Source organism: Choloepus didactylus, chromosome 14 (assembly GCF_015220235.1).
Source record: "Choloepus didactylus isolate mChoDid1 chromosome 14, mChoDid1.pri, whole genome shotgun sequence".
Lineage (NCBI taxonomy): Eukaryota > Metazoa > Chordata > Mammalia > Pilosa > Megalonychidae > Choloepus > Choloepus didactylus.
The window spans coordinates 85807007-85829248 of NC_051320.1; the positions used below are offsets into that span (position 1 = coordinate 85807007).

Sequence of the window (22242 nt, forward strand, 5' to 3'; positions counted from 1 at the left end):
ACCCCCACCACCCACTCTTTCCATTATACCTTTCCAAATCCTCTCCAGTGAAGCCAGAGGCAGAGACCACAATTTTTTATTTTTTTGCCTCTACTACTTTTCTTCTTCTTCCTCTGCTCCCCCCCACCCACCCATCCAGTCCCACACAAACCCCCGTGGAGGCCTCCCACAGATCTGCAGGAAATAGAGGATGATGAAGCCAATTCTCTGAATGGGGCAGAACCTACAATTTATTACAGTCAACAAGCATATAGGCTGGTAGCACAACATGGTGAATGTATTTAACATCACTGAATTGTAAACTTGAAAATGGCTAAAATGATTAACTTTAGGTTGTATATATATTACCAGAAGAGAACTGTCCAACACGAAGAGTGAACCCTAATGAAAACTATGAGGTGAAGTTAATAATATAATTATAATATTAAAGTGTCATCATTTGTAACAAAGGCATGACAGTAATGAAAAATGTTAATAAAAGGGAAAACTGTGGGAGGTGGGGTATAAGGGAACTCTGTATTTTCTGCATAATATTTCTGTACACCTATAACTGGTCTAATAAAAAAATAATTTAAAAAAAAAGACAATTGTGCTTTCATAGAGACAAGAAAGTAGATTACAGGGTACCAGGGGTGAAGTTGGGAATGGGGACTGGGGAGTTAAATGAGTAGAGTGTCTGTTTGGAGTGATGGAATAGTTTTGGTGATGGATGGTACAACATGGTGAACGTAATTAACGCCACTTAATTGTATATTTGAAAGTGGTTAAAATGGGAAATGTTATTGTGCCGGTTTGAATGTATTATGTCCCCCAAAACGCCATTATCTTTGATGTAATCTTGTGTGGGCAGACGTATCAGGGTTGATTAGACTGTAATTCTTTGAGTGTTTCTGTGGAGATGTGCCCCACCCAGCTGTGGGTGATGACTCTGATTGGATAATTTCCATGGAGGTGTTACCCCACCCATTCAGGGTGGTTCTAAATGAAATCACTGGAGTCATATAAATGAGCTAACAAACAGAAGGAACTCAGTGCAGCTGAGAGTGACATTTTGAAGAGGAGCTACAGCCAAGAGGGACACTTTGAAGAAAGCACTGGAACTGAGAGAGGAGCTTCAGCTTACAGAGACATTTTGGAGATGGCCTTTGAAAGCAGACTTTTGCTCTGGAGAAGCTAAGAGAGTACAAATGTCTCAAGAAGCCTAGAGAGGAATGTCCTGAGAGAAAGCCATTTTGAAACCAGAACTCCAGAGGAGACACTGGCCACGTGCCTTTCCAGCTAACAAAGGTTTTCCGGACGCCATTGGCCATCCTCCAGTGAAGGGACCTGATTGTTGATGCGTTACCTTGGACGCTTTATGGCCTTAAGACTGTAACTGTGTAACCAAATAAACCCCCTTTTATAAAAGCCAATCCATTTCTGGTGTTTTGTATTCCAGCAGCATTAGCAAACTAGAACAATTATGTTGTATTTATGGTGCCACAATCTTTGTTTTTAAAAAAAAACAATTATGCTTCCTACCACAGACAGGAAGCATGACCCTAACTAAACGCCTTTTTGCATTCTGAAGAGGATAATGCATTATATGGGAACATGATTCCAAAACTTGGCTGTCTCAGAGTCAGTAATAAGCGAACCTGGAGTTTGAATACTAGAACCTAAAGCTTCTGCCCTAATCAAATGTATGCCAGATCCATGGTGATTTGACATATCTCCTCTCTGGTGGCCTTCAACTGTGGTATGGTTGAAAGAGAACGCAACTTGGAGTTAGAAGAACTGGATTCAAATGCAGGCTCAAACGCTTAGTGGCTCCGTGGTCATGGGCAGGTTTCTTAATCTTAAAATTATACTTTCTTGAAAAAGTTGCATTAGGATGAAATGAGATAAATATGTGAAAGCACCAAGTTCTTTCCCTGCTATTACAAGAGTGTAAAATATTAATTTCCTTCTACATTTTTTATTATGGTAAAATACACAGAACGCAACATTGGCTGTCTTAACTCTTTCAAAGTGTACAACTCAGGACATTAAGTACATTCTCAGTATTGTGTAAGCATCATCACCATCTAGTTCTAGACTTTTCTCCTCACCCCAACTGGAAATGCTCCCTCCCCGTGCTCCCCTTCCCACAGCCCTAGCCCCTTGCAACCACTAATCTACTCTCTGTCTCTTTGGTTTTGCCTCGTCAGGACATTTAACATAAATGAAATCACACAACATGTGGCTTCATTCATCCATGTTATGTGTATCAAAACTTCATTCCTTTCTATGGCTAAATAATTATTCCATTGTGTGAATATTCAATATTTTGTTGTTGCATCTTAGGTTGTTTCCTCCTTTTAGCTATTGTGTGTAGTGCTGCTACAAACACTTGACTACAAGTCTTTGTCTGAACATCTGACTTCATTATTTTCATTTCTTTGGGTAAATACCTAGGAGTAGAATTGCTTGCCTTCCTCTTTTAATCTGTGTAGTTTCTCACAAATTTAAGATTAGTTGATATTAATCTGCTAACTAAGAATACATATGTGTTAGAAACAACTTTAGCAAAGGTCTAAAAGCCCAGGGGACAGAGATGCCCAAGTATGGTGATTTTGAAGCCTTATGTACCCCAGAAAAACAGGTTCTTAAGCTTAATCCATTCCTGTGGGTGTGGACCTTTTAGTGAGGATACTTCAGTTAAAGGTGTTGCCCAATTCAATCAGAATGGGTCTTAATTCTATTACTGGAGTCCTGTATATGTGTAACGCAATTCAGACAGATCAAAAGAAAGCCATGGGAAGAAGCCCAAGTCAGTGGAACCCAGAGAAGCCAGGAAAGGTGCCACGTGCGTTGCCATGTGACAGGAAAGCCAAGGACCAAGAAGCACCTCAGCCAGCCCCAGGATGGCAGTCTTCGGGGAGAAAGTTTTCGCCTTGATGATGGCTTGATTTGGACTTTCCTAGCCAAAATCCCAAGCCACTAATTTCCCATTGTTTAAACAAATCCATCGCATGGTATTTTTTTAAGCAGATAAGGAAACTAAAACCCCTGAACATGGGCTCATCTTCTGGCTAAAGGAGATACAGAGGTGACAACCTTCTTTTAGAATCAAAGAATGTGTGAAATCCTTGAGGGCCTGGGCCACATCTTCCATGTATGCGTGTGTGTGTGTGTGTGTGTGTGTGTGTGTGTGTGTATGTATAAGTATATGTTTATGTATTTGTGCTCCACTGTATTCCTCAAAGGACAGGACAGTTTACATTATAACATATTCAAACCAATGGAGGAATATAAATGCATAAGACTGAGGACCTCAGACAGGATGGACTGTAAAGATTAGAAGTAGAACTGCAGCTGTCTATACCACAGGAACTTAGATGTTACTTTGCAACTGCAAATTTCTTCCTGCGCTTTTACACATATATTATACATACAATACTTTCATGAACATATTGCAGTAATTCAGGTTGTTCCTCTCTCTGCCTGTGAGGTGATTTCAATTTGGAAGCACAGGGAGGCTGCGATGGGGCCTGGGAACAAAGGGCCCGTCCTGAATGCCAGTGCCTCCGAGCCGGGCCACACCAGCAGCTCACCCAGACCCGGCGCCGAGGCCACTTTTCCCTCCCTCACCTGAGGACTCAGCCAAAGGCTGACGGAAGAGACCCCGTGGGTTGGTAACTGTGGCTGTGGGGGGCAGCCAGTGTGAGATCACTGCTGTACTGACTTGCTTCTTAAATTAAAAAAAAAAAAAAAAGTCTTGCTTTCCACTTTCACATCCAAGCTCAAATGGGGCAAGAAGTGTGAAAATTTTTCTGAAAGCCACCGAAAGACTCACTCTCAGAGTTAACAGGGGCTTTGCAGTCATCTACCCTACTTGACAAAACCCTGCAGACACAATACAGACGGTATCGTAGTTTCTTGGCTGCTAAAACAAATACCACACAACGGGATGGCTAAACAGGAACTTTTTGGCTCATGATTTCAATGGCTAGAAGGTCTGCTTCCTCCCAGGGTCAGTATCTTCTGGCTGGTCAGCAATCTTTGGGCTTCCTTGGCTTTTCTGTCATATGGCAAAGCACATGGCGGCATCTTCTCCTTTTTCTTCCGAGCTCCATTGACTTCCATCCCCTGGCTGCTCCCATGCCTTCCCCCCATGTCCCATTTCCTCTGCTTGGAAGGGCTTCAGCCATACTGGACGAAGGCCCACTCTCATTCGATTTGGGCTCACCTTAATTAACAACAACTTCAAAGGTCCCATTCACAATGGGCTCACAGCCGCAGGACAGGAGTTGGGACCTGAACATGCCTTTTGTAGGGGACATGACACAAGCAGGGACTGAGCCCCTGCTGTCAGCTGGCTTCTATGCAGGCACGAGCAAGGCAGAGCCCCAGTCCTCGAGGAGCCTATGGCAATCAGCGAGTGTGCATGTGGTGCTCCAGACCCACTCTCTCCCTTCCTGGTCCTGCTCTTGACCCAGGGTCTGTCCTGCTCCAAACACCTCCAGCTTCCAGGTGGGTCCAAGGCGAGATGCCTGATACCTGTCCTCTCCAGGCTGCTCTCGGAGGGCCCTCCCCACAGGGCCTCTCTGGTCCTGCTCCCCAGGGATGTCCCCTCCCCCCAGCCCTCCCAAACTGGGGGTGACAAAAGAGCCTCGGCTACCCCACCACCCCCTGCCCACTTTTCTCAAAGGACTCCTTTATTAAACCCTATTCTGAGCGTGCCGTCTGTTTCCCACTGGGACCCTGACTGACACCAGGAGTTAGCCACATAAACAGAAAAATCCAGAACAATAAAAGACAATCTTGTTTCCCAGTTAAGTAAAAGAGCTCTGGGATCTGACTGCTTGGGTGGTGCCTCCCGGCTCCACCACCCACTCTCTGTGTTGGCCTATTTCATCCTCAGTTTCCACCTCTGAGAAATGAGTTCATGCCAATACCCACTTAGCAGAGTTGCTGTAAGGATAGGACGAGGAGCCAGGTCGAGCATCCGTCACCAGTCAACATAACAAACATTAGCAGGGATCCCAGAGCCAGCTGTGTGGTTCCTTCGGCACAGTCAGTGCTCAAAGCACTTCAGCTGAGTGGCTGAGGTGCTGGAGAAATGGGTCCGGTGGCCACAGAGGAAGGGTCGAGGCAGGGAGAAGAGGGAATCAGGGGAGAATGCACAGAGGATGTGATTCTGGGCTGCTTCTCCAAGGAGGGTAAAGAGCTAGATAAATGGGTGGCAGGCCAAGGGAACAGCAGGCACAAGTGCATGGGGGCCTGGCACTCACAGTAGGGGTGGGGCAGTGCAAATAGCTCACCACCCTGAGAGAAAAGTATGCACATGGGGCTGAGACCAGAGGGCAAGGGAGGTGTGGTCCGGGAAAGCCTTGGATGCCCAGCCTGGGAGTTTGGACTTTCACCCCAAGGTGAGGGAGAGCTTTGAAGCCAACAGTGGATATGAGTAGGTTTGCTGCTAAGGAGGATCAGTCTGGCTGCAATGTTGGCCTGGACTGGGCCCAACACTCGGTGCACAGTAGGTGCTTTGCAGGTGTTTGTGGAATGAATGGAGGCACAGCAGCAGCCCTGTACAGCAAGGTCACTCATCTCTCTCCTCTCCCTTCCTTCCTCCAGTAAACACATCAACACACAACATACCGTGGTCCAGGCAACTCACAGGCACACCCCCTTCCTGCCGTGAGACATTCCCTGGGCCCCACTGCCAGGTGCATCCAGGACAGAGCTCATCTGTGCCTCTGCCCTCACTGACTCAGCTGCTGATTCATCTGTCCCGCTGGGTGTGGCAGCCAGACACGCCACCCCGTGCCTGGAACATGCAGCATTCCCACTCCTTATCCCTAGGCTCAGAGGGCCAGAAGCCAGAGAAGACTGGCCAGGAAACCTGTCGCCCTGCCACCTTGGCTGCGACCCCACCCCTGGGAATGGGCAGTGCAGCCTGCTGGGGAGGTGATTCCTCTCCCTCTTCCCCTGAACACCTCTGTGTTGGGCAGCCTAGGCCTCAGGTTGCGTCCTCCCAGAAGCAGAGCCTGAGACAAGGATTTGAGTGTGAGCATTTAAGATGAGAAGTGATCCCAGGCAGGTGAATGGGGAAATGAGGCAGGGAAAGGAAGGAAGCCAGTACCAGGGGCATTAGAGTGCAGGTCACCATGGGGGGCAACAGGGGCACAATCCCCCTGACGACCTCGGGGAGGTGCCATAGAACACTCCTTAGAGGGGTGCACCTGGGCACAAGGAAGCTGGAATATTCCCTCTCCCACTCTTGTCCTTCAGTGGCTGACGGCTGCTCCCAGGTGCTACCTGCCCAGCACACAGCCTGAGCCCGGCAGAAGAAGTCCCCAGGAGGAGCAACCCCAAGTGCTGAGCCCAGGAGCCCAGTGCACACAAAGGGGAGCCAGGAGGAGCACCCACTTTACACCCGCAGACTCTACGCCAGCCATGGAAAAGAATCACCGACCACATCCAGCCACCTTCCTCGAGAAGAATCGGGGGCAAGCAAAGATCCGACCTCGGCCAGTAAACGCTGTGACTGAAGGTGCTTCTAGAACAGCCCAGCCCAATAGAATATCATACAAGCCAAGTGCGTAAGTTTTAAATTTTCCAGTAGCTACATTTAAAAAAGTGAAAAGAAACAGGCAAAATTAATTTTAATAATGCATGTTCTTTAACCCAATGTAACCGAAATACTATAAACAGTTAATTCATAGAAAAATTATTAGTGAGACAGTTTGCATCCCTTTTTCATACAAAGTCTGTGAAAACTGGTGTGTATTTTATACTTGGAGGACATCTCAATTCAGACCAGCCCCATTTCCAGGGGGTTATAGCCACGTGTGGCCAGTGACGACGCAGCACTTGAGCACCAAGAGTAGCAGCTACTCAAAGACAGGCAAGGAATCGCAACAACAGCTTCCCAAGGCACTCAGAATAAAATCCGTCCCCTGCCCGCTTGCCTGGCCTCACTTCCCAAACCTTCCTCTTCTCCTCCCACACCACAGCCTTGCTTCTTGTCATTCCCGGGCCACACCCACCTTAGGGCCTCGCCCATGTTATGCCCCTTGCCCTGACTGCTGCCCCTTGTCTCACTGCCACTGGTCTCACTTCAACCGTCCCTTCTCCAAGGGGCTTCTCTGGCCACCCTCCTCCCATCTCGCTCCTGATCCCTGGCTCTTGCTTTATTTTTATTAAACTGCACACCATAAAAAGCGATCTTCTGCATTCACATTATTTTTGTTTTCTATAGTCTTCTCCCACCATCCACTGAATCTCCAGCTCTGGGAGCAATGCCTGGCACAAACAGAAGGTGCTTTCATAAATATCTGTTGAATATTAATAAACAAATAATTGCTCCAATAAAGAAAAAACAGAGCAGAGAGAAAGGATCAAATTAATTCTGACTTTAGGTGAGGTATTGTCTTTTTTGTTCCCAGCACAAAGTGCTGCCACCCAATAGATGCTTGTTCAAAACTGGAAAAGCAATTAATGATAGGGAAAGAAGGGTCCAGGGCAGGGAGCTACTTCTGCCAGGGAGGGCTTCAGGCAGAAGAGCTGGGTAATGGGAGATGCATGGGAGTGTGCAGGGTGTATAAGGCATTCCTGGCAGAGGGAACGGCATGTGCAAAGCCACAGAGTCACAAAGAGCAGGTCATATGTGGCTGACACACATTAACTGCCTCCCACTCTACAAGACTCCTCCTCTCACAAAACAAGGGCTTGTGATGCTCTTTACTCAATCTTTCACCTGCAAAGTACCATCCCACTCTCAGTCTGGTTCCCACTCCATCCTTGCCCAGCCTGGCAATTGTTCAGAGCTCTTCCCTCAGGAGATCCCCAAGCTCCAACCGCCTGGAGGAGTGCTTCCTGGCTGGTAGCACATACCTGCAGCCAGGGAGCCTGAGGCTCCGATCCACATCCTAGAACTTTGTTGGGAAGGAGAAACTCTCTTTACAGTGGACTTCGATCTGGGAGGCCATAAGCCCTGAACCACTCCAACAAGGGAGAATGCCTATCTGAGAATGAAGCCAGAAAAGAGGAAGGCAGAGCCAGCCGTAAGTGCCTACTATGTGCCAGGCACTGTGCTTAATACTTTCATAAGCTGGCTCATTTAATACTCACTGCAGGGGTGGGTGGGTTCTACAAGTATCCCCAGATGAGGAAAATGAAGCTCAGAGAGGTTGTTGGCTTGCCCAAGGTCACACTGCAAGGAGATGTTAGACCTGGGATAGTGTGTATATATGCAGTATGCAACAGCCGAGGGAAACAAGTCCTGCCAGCCTCAGTAGCATCCCTGGAATCAGGAGTGCCTGAAGCTAGCACTGGCCCTGGATTTTTCTTTGCTGCCACATGCCAATGAAAAGTGTCTGAGTGACACAGAACAGCAGGCTGCCCATTTCTCCCAGAGAGGTGAAAGGGCTTGCCCAGATCCCCGTCAGTCCGGGTGGCACCAGACTGGATGGAGCCCAGGTCTCCTGGCATCTCTCCAGGGCTGGGCACCCGCCCTTCTTACAGCTTGAGGCAAAGACTGCCCTTTGTGACACAGTTGCACCCTCAGGAAGGGGAAGCCAGAGTCCTCTATGACTAAATTTGCTAATGACATGGTAGGTCCATGCCGCACACATGCGGCCAGGTCCCCAGCAGTAGCTTTATAGCCGAATGAGATAAAGGCAATCCAAGAGCAATCAAAGTCTCAAATGAGATGGGGCACTGAGGTGAAATGAAATGACCTCCAGTTACCAGTTGGGAAGGTCTTCTTGGATTAAAAGAAACATACAAACCACATTCTCCTCGAAGACCTGCTCGAAGGAAGGGACAATTACAGACCTCTTTTCAGGTGCAAAGCTGTCAATATTGCCAAGTAATTGTTGACCTGTGCTGCAAACAAGCATACACTCTGTGTTATGTCACCATCCTTCTCCTCCTACATGACATTATGTAACTGTCACCCACCCTCTCCTCCTACTCAGTGAACCCCACTTCTGAGAGTCAGAAGGCAGAGGTTTCAGAGAGGGCTGGGCCTCTTCCTATCTAGGGGAACTTGGGCAAGTCACCCTGTCACATGGCACAACTGTCAACGGCTCCCCATTGTCTGGTCATTCTTCATTCAACAAGCATTTACCGAGTGCCTAGTATGTGCTAGGCAGGGTCCTAAGAGTTCTGCAGGGTGGTGAGCACCACACTCTCCGGGACTATCATCTAATGAGGAGGACACAGATTGAGCATCAGCGAGAGCAAGATGGTGCCCCCATGTACAAGCTCACACAGACGCACGCAGAGACTGTGTAAGGTTCTGTGGAGGTGCATAACGTGGGAGAGCTCCAGAGCTGGGGGAAGCTGTCGGGAAAGGCTCCCCTGAAGAAGTGCCCTTTGAGCTGAGGCTTAGATGAAAGGAGCAAAAACAGGAAAAAAGAAGAAGAAAGGGGAGAGGCATTGAGAGTGTCCTGACATGGGGTAGCATCTGGGAAGTACCCAGGAATGGAGAGAATAGAATTCTTTAAAGACCCAAAAGAACATTAGCCAAGCTGCAATGTGGACAAGGAGGAGCAAGGGGTAGGAGATACCAAGAAGCAGTGGCAGGACCAGAGTGCAGGGGCCAAGGTCAGAGGCTCACATTTACCCAGAGGACAAGGATCTCACGGGAGGGGCTTCCGCAGCATTCCCAGCGCTTGCCCAGAATCCACCGCGCTGCTTCCCAATCTGCTGCTGGGTCCACCTGTCTTCTGACTCTTAGATCCCATCAAGGTCCTGCCTGCCAGGTAGTGGCTGCTTGCATGGAAAGGGTTCAGGATCTGGGGGCTGCTGTACCCGACACGAGGCCAGCCTGGCAGTCAAAGGCAGGGAGAGGTGCAGAGTCTAAACTCCACCTCTGGTCTAATGGGATGAGTGGAACAAAGAAGCAAAACCTAGGGGATGGGAAGTGTCAGGCAGACTCTTACCAAAAAACATGGCCTGGAGCAATTCCAAAGGCAACAGGATGTTGGTGGCTGGTGGAGGTATGTTTCAGATTCATTAAAAAGATTCAAACAAAAGCAGAGATTCTTGAATGCCCCCTTAAGGAAGTTGATTTGAACAGGAGCCAAGTCTTTTCATACTTCTAGTTATTTGGTTAGTAAAGTGGACATTTGTGTTTTTGCCCACCCAGGGTCCACGACCCCTTCTTCTGTTGACCACACTCCAACTTCCCCGCTCTCAGTCCATTGGTTCCTATGGTGCTGGCCCTCACCTTCTCCCCAGCTCTCGGGATGGTCAGGTTGACACTGGACTGTCCAGGTGGAATATTTCAGCACGTCATCCACAGGGATGGAGACGAGCCTGGGCAGGTGACCCAAGTTGGACCAATGGAAGCCAATTCAGAGATTCTGCTGGACCTTCTGGGAAGAAACGCTCTGTTTCTACTGCGGTTGTAAACTGGCAGCCGTAGGGCAGGTGCTTCTGGAAGCCAGCACTGGAGAAAGCTCAGTGCAGAGAATCTGAGACTAAAGCCAGCACAGGAGAGAGCATGGCTGAGAGAAAAGGAGGGAGAGAGATTCAGGGTGATGCAGAGGAGAAAGAGAAATCTTGGGATCCAACCATTCCTGGGGCTGGGTTTTCACCCTGCCCTGCCCCCAAGCCCGCACCTGTCCTGAGGTGATCTGAGAGGGGCAGGGGGGCTTCAGACAGTCGCTCCAGCTGCCCTGCCCACCACAGGGCCAAGCACGGCCCCTTGCACATGGTAGACGTACGATCACTGCTCATTGCTTTACTGTTGAAAACTCCATCTCCACTCTCTGCCTCTCACCAAAAACTTGGACTGTTTGGAAATTCTGACAACTGTACATCACAATGGAGAAGCAGCTAGAAGCGGACTCACCTCAGATATTGTCTGTGGCTCAAGAGCCTAGTGGACAATTATCCTCTTGCTGATGCAAATGCAGACACAAGTTGTGGCAGAGCTCACGACCGTTAGATGCGTTAAGGATCTGTCTGGAGATACTCTGTAAGCCTCCAATTTCAGTTTTGTGGCTAAGCCTAAGACAGTCCCTCTACACTTTGGCTTGGCAAGCATTTTCACTTTGGAAATGATTTCATTGTTGTTGCAGTTATCAATTCTCAGGAAAACCTGTGTCATTGTTTGTGAGCACGCCAAACCCTAAATATCTACAAAGAACCCCTTTTAAGTGCTTAAGGCTAAGATAACCTAGGCAAATTGTTCCATATTTTATTCTTTTTTTTTGTAACAGCAAAAAACTGTTCTCCACTCAAATCTATAAAACTTGTTAGCTCATAGTTTCCATTTTAAACCAAAATCAAATCAATTTTAATATAGATTGGGCAGCCAAAGCTGCCATTTTCCCTAAGAGTGTCTTTGTAAATCCTAACATTTTGGATGATCCAAAAGAAGGAGAAATTTGAAAACAGAGATCAAGGCCCATAAAAAAGCCCAGATTCCATCCAATTTTCAGTTAGTCTCATACAACGCGGTCTGGCTCCCTTGTGAAAGCATTCTACAAGTAAAAGGCCTAGAAGTGGCATTTTATGTCCATAATTTACTTAAGAGGGGCCACTGGTCTGGTTTTAACAATGTAAGTATTTATTGAACATATACCGTGAGCTGGCTCTGGCCAGACACTAGCAGATAAGTGGCCGTCACTGAGGGTGTGGAGGAAGGCAGGTCTCTGTAGGTTGTGTTAAGGAATCTGGATTTCGGTAGGATGGGCAGTGGGGGTTGAGGGCCACAGATGTGTCTTTAACTGGGGAAGAGCATGGGCTCATGCAGGAGGTGTGAGGAGAAAAGTTCTTATTGGACATATTAAGTTTGAGTTGCCTGCTAGGCATCCAAATGAAGATATTAATTAGGCATTTGGGACCATCAAGTCTGGAGATATAATTTGGAAGTGGTTAGCATAGAGTCGGTCTTTGGAGCCAAGGGGCTGGATGAGTTACCCAGAAGACAGCAGAGACAAGAAGGCACAAAAATGCTCTGAGGTTGGTGGAGCAAGGGGTACCCTACTGAGAGACTACACAAGAGGCCGGGTCTCAAGAAGATATCCAAGTGGGTGTGGTGTCATGGAAGCCAAAAGAGAACAGAGCTTGTAGAGGGAGGGAGCAGTCAGCTGGGTCAGAGTCTCCTGGAGGCAGACGTGATCCGTGAGACAATTGTGAAGCTTTGAGCTTTAGAGCCACAGAGGAAAACCTCATCTGGAAAGGTTAATAACACAATAAGGAAAAGGACAGGCTCCAGAGCCAGACTCTCGGCAACTGAGTCTGGTTCTGCCCTTTACCATTCATGCAACCTTAAACAACTTTCCAGACTTCCCTGGGCCTCCGCTTGTCTCTACAATGGAAATAATAATTGCATCTACCTCACAGGTTGTTGCAGAGATTAAATGAGTTAATAAATAGCACCAGCTCCAGGTAAGGTCTCAGTAAGTGTTAGACATTATTATGTCGTCAATATTACTGTTGTTACAACAACTCTTGCTGAATGCCATTTGTTGGGTTTTACATGTGTTATTAAGCAATTGATACTATGATACCCATTTTACAGATGAGGAAAAATACCTAGGACCATAAGTTCCAGGGGTGGAGCTGGATTTACCTCTGGGGCAGACAGAGCCTGTGCAATCCTGCATTCCCTCCATATGATGCTGAGATGGCTAGTTAATGTCCAGTGCAAGGGGAAAAGGGCCCACAGATGTACTAATTGTGCTTCTGCTTCAATTCCCATTTCCAGAACTGATTTAAATTGGTTCTGACATGCTTAAAGCCATTAGAAAACCAAATCTTATTTTGCATTTCACAGGGCTTCAGATTAATAAAGTGTGAGGTTGTACTAGAATAGGGTTGTACAAACTGTGCTGCAAGAAACCTGAGTTCCTCTGCTGGGGAGGTGGAGCGTGGTCCCCCGTGTGCATGAAGCTTTGAGTCTCAGCCTACTTAAACCAGAGCAGCTCTGTTTTTACCTGTCTTATACACGAGCTCTTTCTTACACTTTCATTTGAAGAAACTATTCCAAGGATACAACAGTTTGAAAATCAAAGGACTTGGCATTTCTCAAACTGTACACTAAAATCACCCCTGGTGGTTGTTAAAATGCAGATTCCTTGACCCCACTACAAACTTATGGAATCAGAAAAACCCTAGAGGTAGGGCCTGGGAATCTGCTTTTTAACTAGCTCTTCGGGTAACTCCTATGCATATTCAAGTTTGACAACCACACAAGGATGCTCTGTTTCTGCTGTGTCAAACGCAGCAGCCACTCGCCAATGTGGCCAATTTCGATACAATGTCAATTCACTAAAATTAGATAAAATTTTAAAATTCCGTTTCTCAGTAGCACTAGGCACATTTTAAGTGGCCAGTGGCCACTTGTGGCTAGTAGCTACCTGTAGTGGATACCACAGACATGGAACAATTCATTCATCTCAGAAAAGCCCTTTCCAGCCCAAATATTCCAGGACTCTTAGTGCGTGTGAAGGGTGTACCACATTGTTTCATGCCAGGCACTAAACTCAGTCAACAACTTCTCCAACTTTCAACTGTATTCAAGGCATAATATGCCACCTAAGGAGATATCATTACCCCTCATACTGCACTGAAATTATCTGTTTACATGTCTATTTCCTCTGCCCCACTCTTTGTGCCCTGAAGGCAGGAACCACACATGTATTATTTAGGTCTGTGTTCTCAGGGCCTAGGACTTAAATAAATGCTTGGGAATTATTTAATTGGCCCATACGATATAAGTGCAATACAAAGCTGAAAATTATTGTCCCTGCTGCAAGCCAGAGGAAATATACCAGTCCTCATGGCTGGTAAAAATGGCTTTGGAGGCAACCTGGCTCTAAATCTTTGCTGCTCTGCATCTTGGATTGGTGCAGGAGGCCAGAGGAGGGAGTTGCAAAGTTGAGGAGACTTTGGCAAAAGCCTGAGCTGGCTGTAATTTCACCCCTTTAGAGGGGGTTCTGTGACCATCACCCTCTGGGTTCTCTTGAATTCCTCCACCACTCAGACTCCTCACCAACAGTCCCCATCCTACCTGAGCACTGGAACCCCGGGAGGTTTCACCCTGGGAGGGGCTGTTCCACAAGCCTAGGAGGGTGGGGGCAAGGAGATACTGATTTTTACAGAGTTCTGCAGGGAAGCCAGAGTCAGGAGCCCCCCAACCTATAGCACTTACTCAGCTCCCATCATTTACTGCCTTATCTTATGATTTATCTTTCCATGTGGCTGCTTGTCCCTTCTCATCTGGTTTCCAGACTCCTTGAGGGGAGGGACTGTGCCTTAAGTCAACCCTGAAAACCAAAATCATGCGTGAAATTGTTTTAAGAATGCAGATGCCTGGGGCCCACCATCCATCTATCTACTGAATCAGCAGCTCTAAGCATTCTTAAAAAGCTCCCAGAGGACTGATGGCTTCATGTGCTGAGCCCTCTGTCTTGGGTCTGGCCCCTATGAAGCTTGTTGCTGCAAGGAGAGGCTAAACCTGCTTATAACTGTGCCTAAGAGTCTCCCCCTGGGTGCCTCTTTGTTGCTCAGATGTGGCCCTCTCTCTCTCTCTCTCTCTCTCTCTCTCTCTCTCTAACTGAGCCACCTTGGCGGGTGATCTCGCTGCCCTCCCCCCTAATGGGATCTGACTCCCAGGGGTGTAAATCTCCCTGGCAATGCAGGATATGACTCCCAGGGATGAATCTGAACCCAGCATCGTGGGATTGAGAACATCTTCTTGATCAAAAGAGGGATGCCAAATGAAACGAAATAAAGCTTCAGTGGCTGAGAGATTTCAAATGGAGTCGAGAGGTCACTCTGGTGGACATTCTTATGCACTATGTAGATAACACTTTTTAGGTTTTAATGTACTGGAATAGCTAGAAGTAAATACCTGAAACTACCAAACTCCAACCCAGTAGCCTTGACTCTTGAAGACAATTGTACAACAATGTAGCTTACAAGGGATGACAGTGTGATTGTGAAAACTCTGTGGATTGCTCTTCTTTTATCCAGTGTATGGATGGATGAGTAGAAAAACGGGGACAAAACCTAAATGAAAAATAGGGTGGGATTGGGGGTGGTGGTGATTTGGGTGTTCTATTTTTATTTTTATTTTTCATTCTGATTCTGATTCTTTCTGGTGTAAGGAAAATATTCAAAAATAGATTAGGGTGATAAATGCACAACTATAAGATGTGAATAGTTGATTGTACACCACGGATGATGTATGGTATGTGAATATATCTCAATAAAACTGAACTTAAAAAAAAAAAGCCCCCAGAGAGTCTTTTCATACATACTCCCAAGTTGAAACCCACTGCCCCATGAGCTAGCAGAGCATCTGATACGAGGGGCTGCTCAATTAGTGCTTGCTTTATAAGAGAGAGAATGAATTCCCTTCAAACAAGACATCTAAAAAGGAAAAGGTGTGAGTTCACACATGTGTAACATCCAAATATTTTTCTATCAATATTTTGGATACGATTAAGATCATGATAAATAATAACAGTAACAATTAGCATTTCATGAGTACCTAAGATGTGCCAGGTGCTGATCATATATTTCAAATGTATTATCCCATTTAATTCTTAAAGCAATCTTATGTACGAGGAAGGAACAGTCATTGTCTCCATCTTACAGATGAGGAAACTGAGGCACAGAGAAATTAAGTCACTTCCTCTAAAATAAAACTTTCAATCTTCTTTACATGACGTTTATATCGTGAGCATTTTCTCATAACTTTAAATCATAATCTTTTTAAGGGCTGCATTGTTTTACCCTAATTTGTTAACTCACTGCCCTACTGAACAGCAGGTTTTTATGTCGTTTATAACTGTTTACATTTTCAAGGACGCTGCAAGGACATCCTTGTGTTTTCCATATTTCCAAAAGACTTTCCTTAGAGAAGATTATGGGGAAATATTCCGATGCTACCTGGGTGCTCGACACTGAACAAAAGTCCTTACTGAGGGGCATGTGCTGGATGGGGCGGGAAGCCTCTCCCAGTCAGGTGGCACACGCCGGCATTGTGCCCACCCACCCTCACCAAAGGCACCAGCGGCTCCCATCTGAGCTCACGAGACCCTGGGAGGAGGCAAAGACAGGGCACCTGAGGCAGGGAGAGGAGAAGGAGGTGCCCAGGCTCACACACCAGCAAGCACGGGCAGAGCCCTGCCCGGCCTCCTGACCAAGCCAGGCTTTTCCCATGACCCCTTCAACGACCACCCCAAGAAACAAAAATATGAAAGCAGCAGGAGAGCCTCCTCTCCATCACCTGGGGAACATGCAAGAACCCGAGTGCCCAAGCTGGGAACCGCTGCCTCCCTTCCCTGGCAAGAAATCCAGAAACGCTCACTGGAGGAACCAACATGTAGAGTTCCTGCTCTGGAGGAACTTACACCTCAGAGGGAGAGGCAAAGTGGAAGGAAAGGGAAGGCAGTTCCGCTCAAAGCCTGGCAGTGCCCACCAGCTGCCTGACGTCTTGGTTGGTGCATGGAGAATAAGGCAGAAGCCGTTTGTTCATGGTGTGTCCCAGCAGCGGGTCCTGTCTCTGGCACACAGTAGGTGCTCAGGTGCTGAGGGCATGAGTGAAAAAACAAATGTTTAAACACAGAAAGAGGAGCAGCTGTGACTTTTATCTCTTGTAAGAGACTGGAGCAAACTGGGTGCTCAATAAACATTTGCAGAAAGAACACATTTTAAAAATGAGTAAGTTATTGACACGTCAGGAAGACTTGGCAATGAGCCTTATTCATCTGTTTCCCCTGGAGTCAGCATAGGGCCTGGCACACAGTAGCTGCTTAATAAATTGTGAAGGAAGGAGAGAAAGAAAAAGGGAAGGGCAGAGGGAAGAAAACAAGACCAGGATCCTAATCTCCAGATTCTCAGTCTGGACAGAATCTTCCTTCCTCCGTGTGTCTGAGGAATGGCTGATGCTGTGAAATAACAAGTTGAATTTTAAACAGCCTCAATTATATTGAAAGGGATTTCACACTGGAACGTGAATGCTACTTTTCTAAAACATACTTCTTTTTCTTTTGCATCCAGAAATCCTAAAGCTTTCCAATCCTTCCAACAATGTTAGCAATGCAGCTTTGAGGTGAGAGGTCAGCGCTTCTGGGTTCAGCTCAAGAAACATATTTCCCATCCTTGCAGCTGTCACTCCTGACCCCTCTGCACTGCGGCCAAAAAGGGACATCAGCCGAGCTCAGGGAAATTCAATTTGGGCTGACAACCGGCGGCATGATAACGACAGGGCATCAGTCTTGACATGTGGAGAGGCAGAAAGAGGGAGGGGAAGTCACAGAGGTTTCTCATGGGCTCGGTTTAGGAGGGTTTAACGTTTAGTTCAGTTCATTTTTACGTATGGAGAAAAACCCTGAAAATAGGCCCAACTGGTTTCCATTGCTGGCTCGGAATTCGATTCAGCTTCCACTTTCTGGCTCCCCTCCTGGTGGTCTTTGGGTTGCAAAAAGGAAATAGAATCTGCTCTTTATTCTCCTGGACTTGAGCTTTCTGAGGGATAAAAATTGTATGGTTTGGGGTTGTCGGTTGTGGGTTCATTCACTCATTGATTTTAGCAACCCAACAAACAAAAGAAGTAGTCCCTGTACTTATGTCTCGATAAATGCAGAGGTCTCTACTCCTGAGGGTTTATCTTCTTTTCTATTGAACTCACAAGCTCTGGCAATTGCCTGCCCCGTGGAATACAAGGTGTAGGTGACAGACAACTGTCCCAGCCACAAAGGAGAAAAACAAAAGCTGACCCCTTCTCAGAGCCAGTTAGCAGGGAACCACAGGGGCTCGCTTTAGATTCTCTGATGCAGCCCTCATGTGGTCGGCTTATACCCTGGCGGGAGAACGTGCCCCCTATCAAATGAACCAGTTGAGATGGATTCCTACGTTACTTCCGCAGACGGGGGTCTGCGTGGCTGGGTTGGGTCACACGTTCCTCGGGCAGACCCAGAGCATCCTGCACTGAGCGTGGCCTGGCGGCTGTCACTCTGTAAGGTGTGACACTCTCTAAGGCGTGACCTGCTTCCTTTTCTGCTAGGCAGAAAGCCCCATGAGGGCAGGAGCTGGGTCTGCTGCAGGCCCCAGTGTATCCCAAGCACCTGGTCTAGTTCCTGGCACCAAAGTTATAAGCACTTGATCAACATACGTTACATCGAATGAATCCATAGATAAATGAATAGATCAAAAAATGTATTCATAGTTAAAAATTTCTGGAATCACACATGTTCTACCACTTACCAGATGCAGGTCATGCTTTTATTGCGTATGATATAAATACAGAAAATTGCCCATGTCATGATTCCACTCAAGGAAGTTTTACACCCACATAACCAGCACCCAGATCAGGAAACAGAACCATAACAGAACCTCCAAAGCCCAATGCAGGCTCCCTTCCAATCACTCTCCCCCACCCAAGGATAAACCATGATCCCACCACCTGCATGACACCTGACACATTACTAATTCTCTCTGACCCTTATCTTCAAATTGGGAAAATAATACCTAACATAGAGGGCTGCTAGGAGTATTAAAGTTTTTAAATGTATGGGTGGTGTCTGACCAAGAATAGTAGAATAGCAGTAACAGGAGAAATAATGACGGGTGTAATAGTGGAAGTAATTGTAAAAGTAGAAGGGGTAGTAGTAGTAGAATTAACAGGAAAAGTAGCATTAATAGTAGAAGCAGTGGTAGAATTGTAGTAATAGAAGTCCTAGTGGTGGTAATAGTAAAAGTAGTAGTAGTAATAGTAGAAGTAGTACCACTGGTAATAGTAGTAGTAATAGTGGTAATAATAGAATCAGTCATGGCAATAATAGGCATGGTAATAGTAGAGGTAATGGTAGAAGTAGTAGTAGTGGTAAGAGTAGATGCAGTAATAGTAATAGTAGAGGTAGTAGTAGTGGTAAGACTAGATGTAGTAGTAGCACTGTTAATAGCTAAGACTCATATAGTACTCGCTACATGCCAGGCATTGTTCCAAGAGCTTTACCTTAACTCATCTAACTCTCGAAACAACGCTTATAATATAGGGTCAAATAGGAATTTACAGATAAAGAAACTGAGGCACAGAGAGGTTAAGTTGTTTTCCCAAGGTCATAGAACTGTGGCACCATGGACCCAGGATCCAAACTCCAGTAGTCTGGCCAGAGTGTATCCTCTAATAACAACTTTTCAGTAACTATTACGATGGTAAAGAAAGACCTGTCCTCCAATATTTGTTCTCTTCTTCTTCTATAATAATAGCACTTAATTTTTGTAAGTCTATGGCCTCAGAGAATAAAGGTTACATTTCCCAGCCTTCCTTGCAGTTAAGTGTAGCCAGAGGACTAAATATTCTGGCCAACAGAATATAAGCAGAAGCAGCAGGTAAAACTTCCAGAAAGCATCCTCAAAGAAGAGGGTCTGCTCTTCTTCTCTTTCTATCTTCCTGGTGGGTGTGATGACTGGAACAGAAGCAGCCAGCTTGGACCATGAAGTGGACTTGGGAATGTTGGCCCACATGGCAGAGAAGCAAGATAGGAAAAGCCTAGGTCCCTGATATGATAGATTTGCTATAGCTACTCTGTACCACCTGTGCCTGAACTTTTAGGTAAGAGAGAAATAAATTTCCTTCTTCTTTAGGCCATTGTTCTTTTAGATTTTCCATCATTTGGAGACTTAAAAAGGCACTAAGTTTTTGTTATTATAATTAGCATCACCTAAAAGGACACCAGTAAAACTAATGCCACCTTTGTGTTGGACTCTTCATTCAAAAAAACGTAAAATAAAACATGACTTTGAGTAACTCTGTAACAGACAAACTAGGAAGACAAGCATGCAAAGCCTCATTTACCCTGGAAGGTGGTGGCAGTCCCTTGTCACATCATATCTGGGTGACAGCAAAACCCTCTCAGATTGGCCTCCCTGCCTTCAGCCTCTCGCCTCTTCTACCATTCGAGATACTCTTGCTCATCTAATCATCCCTAAAAACCATTTTCATCCTAGAAACTGGAATAATTACAATATCTGTGTGCCTACTTTATGCAAAACACTTTACTACATATCTCTTTTCCTAATCTGCACCAAAAACCTGAAACATAACTATTATTATTTCCTTTTATAGTCAGGAAAGCAGACTCAGAAGGCAGTGACTTGCCTGAGGTCACAGAGCAAGCTGGTGGCAGGGCCAGGATTCAACCACTTCATTCATCTGACTCCAAATCCATGCGCTTCGCACCACTCCGATCTGACTTCTCGGAAAGGCCGGCCACAGCTGATCAACTCTGTGTCACGTCATGCTGACCACTCTAAGATTCTCGGGCTCTATGAGTTTCCTCTGCCTAGTTTTCATGGCTCTTCTTGTCCAGTGTAATTTCTTATCATCCCCTACCACAGACCTCTACCCACTGAGCTCAGCCTCTTTTGGCCTCTCCAGCTTTTCTATGCTCCAACCCCAGGCCTCAACATTCCCAGCTGCAAAATGGGCCAACTCAGGCCTTACCAAGAGGCAACATGGCATAGAAAAAAAAGGCAGGGATCTCGCAGTCAGGAAAAATTGGCTTCAAATCCAAATGGGCAAGTTATTTATCTGTAAAATAATTTCTACCCAGAAGGACTATTGGGTAGTTTGAATGAAATAATGTTTCTAAAGAGCATAGTACATGGTGGACTTAGCTAAAATGGTACCTGTTATTGTTGTTGCTTTTGTTTTTATTATCCTTGACGACTTTCTGGTATCATCACCTTGCCACCTTTCTTTCTGAATAAAGACGTATAAATGTGATATAATATGACATAAAATGTGATATAAATCACTTTGAAAAGTCTACAGCTCTACAAATGCCACAGAGCTTTTCTCTACCAATATTTACACCGACGGTGTCTCTGTCAGATTCTAGTGCTTATGTTTGATCAAATTTTGCATTTCAACCCCCCAAAAGAATCCCTCCACACTTCCCAGGCTGGGCTCTCTGGATGGGAAGGGCTGGAGATCACTCACCGATTCCATAGTGAATCTCTCGACGAAAAACTGGAGAGCCTGGAGGCCGAAGATCTCATGTCTCAGCCGTCACATCAGAAAATTACCTGGATGGGGGCAGGGAGGAAGGGGACAAGAGTCATCCAGCAGAACCGGCAGAGGACATTGTCTCAGACCAGCACGTGATTTCATTTGGAAGGTGGCATCCACATTAGGAATGTTCCTATACCACAGAGTGGCTGTCCAGGAACATGAAACAAAGCAACCACGAAACCCCCCTTTTCAGCTCCCCACTTCTAAGCTGGCATCTCCATCACTGCATCTCTATGCAAGTGCTCAGGAATCCTTGAATTCTATTTCTAGCTCTACGTTGGAGAGCAATTTGCAAGTCATTAACTTCCCTAGACCTAGGCTCCTAAACATGAAATTAAAGTGAGCAAATGAGTGCTACAGACAGACACATAGACAGACAGACATCTGCAGCTGTGTGCCCACAGGAACAGGGGTGCTCCCCCAGCAAAGCAAACCAACACAGGAAGGAGACAGATATATATGAATATACATAATTCAGAACAGCCCCTCTGAACCCAAGAGAGGATTTTAATTAATTCATGCATTACCAAAGCTTAATTAATTGCTAAGTGCACAGAATGCAGGAAGTCTGGGATAAAAGGCTTTACATAAGGGAAAAGCTTCAGTATTTTGCAGAAGGGCGGGAAAAAGCAGAGGGGGGATGCGTGAAAACAGACAAGCCAAGGGACCTACTTGGTCTTTCCCTGTTGACCTGAGCTCTGAATGGCATCTCCATCCATCTGGGATCAGAAACTGGGGGACCCTCTTGACTCCATCATGTTCCTTCAGCTCCATATCAGTCTACCCTCCAAGTCCTGGCTAGCTTACTTCCTAATGATCTCTCAACCCATCCATGGCTCTCCTCCTCCACTGGCACCTCTCTGGACCAACCCTCCATCATTCTCATCTGGGCAACTGCCTCCTGCCTGGTCTCCCCTCATTATCTTCACCCCCTCTGAAATCTGATTTCCCACACTGAAGCCAGAAAAATAATTTTTTTTTTTTTACTTTTTATTATGGAGAATTTTGTAAATACACAAAAACAGAGAACAGTATTGTGGTGGATTGAATAATGTACTGCAACTTAGACATGCTCTTGGTCTTGATTTGCACTCCTAGGGGTATGAACTCATTGTAGATGGGATCTCCTGATAATGTTATTGTAGCTACCGCGTGGCCCAGCTGAAAGAGGGTGGGCCTTAATTCAGATTCCTGGAAATCTTTATAAGCAGAAGAAATTCAGAAATCAT

The 22242-nt window shown here is 46.2% G+C and overlaps 1 protein-coding gene across 6 annotated transcripts in view; it reads right to left on the reverse strand.

The window, feature by feature from the left end:
* The window catches only part of ASAP1 (ArfGAP with SH3 domain, ankyrin repeat and PH domain 1), a 377838-nt gene that overhangs the window by 315528 nt on the left and 40068 nt on the right, over positions 1-22242 (reverse strand). For all 6 annotated transcript variants that reach the window (XM_037802373.1, XM_037802371.1, XM_037802368.1 and 3 more), the window contains exon 2: positions 20942-21027. In XM_037802373.1, the coding sequence (XP_037658301.1) occupies positions 20942-21000 (59 nt within the window). In that variant the 5' untranslated portion in view covers positions 21001-21027. The remainder of the gene's footprint in view (positions 1-20941; positions 21028-22242) is intronic.